Source organism: Aplidium turbinatum, chromosome 6, assembly GCF_918807975.1.
Source record: "Aplidium turbinatum chromosome 6, kaAplTurb1.1, whole genome shotgun sequence".
NCBI lineage: Eukaryota > Metazoa > Chordata > Ascidiacea > Aplousobranchia > Polyclinidae > Aplidium > Aplidium turbinatum.
In genome coordinates, this window is record NC_137477.1 from 7,373,598 (window position 1) to 7,375,899 (window position 2,302).

General features: G+C 34.1%; 1 protein-coding gene across 1 annotated transcript; it reads left to right on the top strand.

Annotated features, from left to right (window-relative positions):
- The first annotated feature begins 334 nt into the window (after positions 1 to 334).
- On the top strand, positions 335 to 2,010 carry LOC145772678 (protein arginine N-methyltransferase 5-like). Its single transcript, XM_082584549.1, has one exon. The coding sequence runs from the start codon at positions 553 to 555 to the stop codon at positions 1,756 to 1,758; it is 1,206 nt and encodes a 401-aa protein (XP_082440675.1). The 5' UTR covers positions 335 to 552; the 3' UTR covers positions 1,759 to 2,010.
- Positions 2,011 to 2,302: the final 292 nt, after the last annotated feature.

Sequence of the window (2,302 nt, forward strand, 5' to 3'; positions counted from 1 at the left end):
AGAGTTCTGCAATTTAAAGCGGTTCTTCAGTAACATTTTAAACAGCTATATGTAGATTGTAGACAGCTAAGTGTAAGACATAACAATAGCATCAAGATCTAAAAAATACAGTACAATCCAAAGTTTTTTCTGAATAGATTAAAAAAAAAATTCAAAGAGTGGTTGGTGGGACCAACAAAAATCCATAAACAACCAATGTGGTCTGTATGTATCAAAGATGTGGCTTGTCAGAAGTCCAGTTTTCAGAAACATGCTAATTCTTAATGCAATGTCCTTATTTTGTTGTTTCTGCAATACTACGCCTAATTCTTGTTGTGTTTGCATATTTAGGGAGTTTTAATGTAATTTAGGAAATTTTACGTTTGCATTTCGTGAGAAAACTGGTCCAAAACCAAGTGTTCAACATCAACAAGTAGAGAAGAAAAAGCTTTTATTTTGTTTAATATTGTGAGAATAGCATATATTATATAGATTGGTTACCAATACTAAAAAACCAGCACCATAACAACATTATTCCACAACAGAGAGGAAGCAGAAACATTAAGTGAACTTATGTACATGTATGGTACTTTAGCAATCATGGCTGAAGAGCATATTATGGAAGAAGCAAAGAAAATGTTTACAAAAAACTATTGCAATATCTTAACTGGCAGTGGCACATTGCCACCATCTAAAAACAAAAGCCCTCTTAATCCACCATGGTCGAGTGTTGAATATGAAGCCATGGAAAAGGACACGGCAAAATATTTTTTGTATTATGCTGCAATACAAATGGCTTTAAAGTCTGTGACCTGCACTTTCACAAGCATGTTTAACTGCATGGTTATTGGAGCTGGAAGGGGAAGACTTGTGGATTATTGTTTAGATTGTTTTAAAGAGCAGAAAATAAATGGACAGATTTTTGTTATTGAGGCAAATAAAGAAGCGAATGCGTATCTTAAAGAGAAGTTCCTTTTTGAAAAATCAATTGTGGTGCTTTCTCCAATAGTCATAAGAAATGAAGATGAATTGTTATTGGCAATAAATTTAAATTTATGTGAAGCTGATGTCACTGCATTAGCAAGAAATAAAAGCATTGATTTGTTTATTTCTGAACTATTTGGCAGTTTTGGTGACAACGAATTTGTGGCAGAGATATTGTCAACATGCAAGACACTATTTGGCAAACAGCAAAGCGTGTTTATTCCTGATCATTACACTACATATGTGTGTGCAATTCATTCACCCATTTTGAAAGAGTATTTTAAAATGCAATCCTGTATCGAAATGTATATACTCGGTCTTCCTGATGATACTTGTATACTTTCAGAGCTTATTCCTATTTATTCAAGTAGTTGCACTGAAAAGCATGAAGCTATTACAGCTACTTTTGAACTAAAGTTGCACAAAGCTACAGCTTTAAAAAATGTAACAGGTCTTGCTGGATATTTTAAAGCAAGACTTTTTGGTGACATTTTTATTGATACAACTCCTGGAAAAAGTAGAAATACTTATTTTTGGGAATCTGCATTTTTTCCACTTCAAGAAACTAATTCTACTTTTTCTTCAGAGAAGGTTGATAAACTATCTTTAAAATTATCAAGAATCTGCAAAACATATACACCTTCTGATGAAAACATCTTTAATGTTAATTTTCCTTTGCTTAAATTGTTATATGAATGGGTTTTGATGAAAGACAAGGTGTCTTCTTCAGAAAGCACGTTTCATCATGTGGACAAATCCTTTCTTAGTATTAGTTGCCATGAATTGTATTTATAATTAATCGATTTGTATGTAACATTTGTAGCTACCAAGCTTTAACCTAAGGGGCATATGTGTTAGTCGACAAGTAGCAGAAAAGCACTCGCATTTAGAAGCCAAATAAAAAAATTATATACCGTATGCTCCATGTTGATTCAAGAATATCATCAGTACCGGTAACCATAGCCTCATAAACATGAAACTATTAAATAATGACAATTGTTTTATTATTCTGTTCATTTAGGGAACGTTCAAATATTACGTAACGCCTTCGAGGGGGAGGGGGGGTTTATGCAAAGCGTTACGTTAGCGTCACATCGGGGGGGAGGGGTTCAAGCAAAACGTTACGTAACGCTTTCGAGTACGGAATGGTAGTTTTTTGTGCTGAATTCGTAGTGAAAAAGCGTTACATGGGGGAGGGGGGATTGAAAAAAGCGTTACGTTGGCGTTACATGGGGGAGGGGGGGGTCAAAAATTCGGAAAAAAAGCGTTACGTAATATTTGAACGTTCCCTTACTGAACTGTTATTTTTGAAATTATATTGTATTGTTGAACTGTTATT

Bases quoted from the DNA above. Each gene is read 5' to 3' on its own strand.
- LOC145772678 (XM_082584549.1), top strand. From the start codon at position 553: ATGTACATGTATGGTACTTTAGCAATCATGGCTGAAGAGCATATTATG.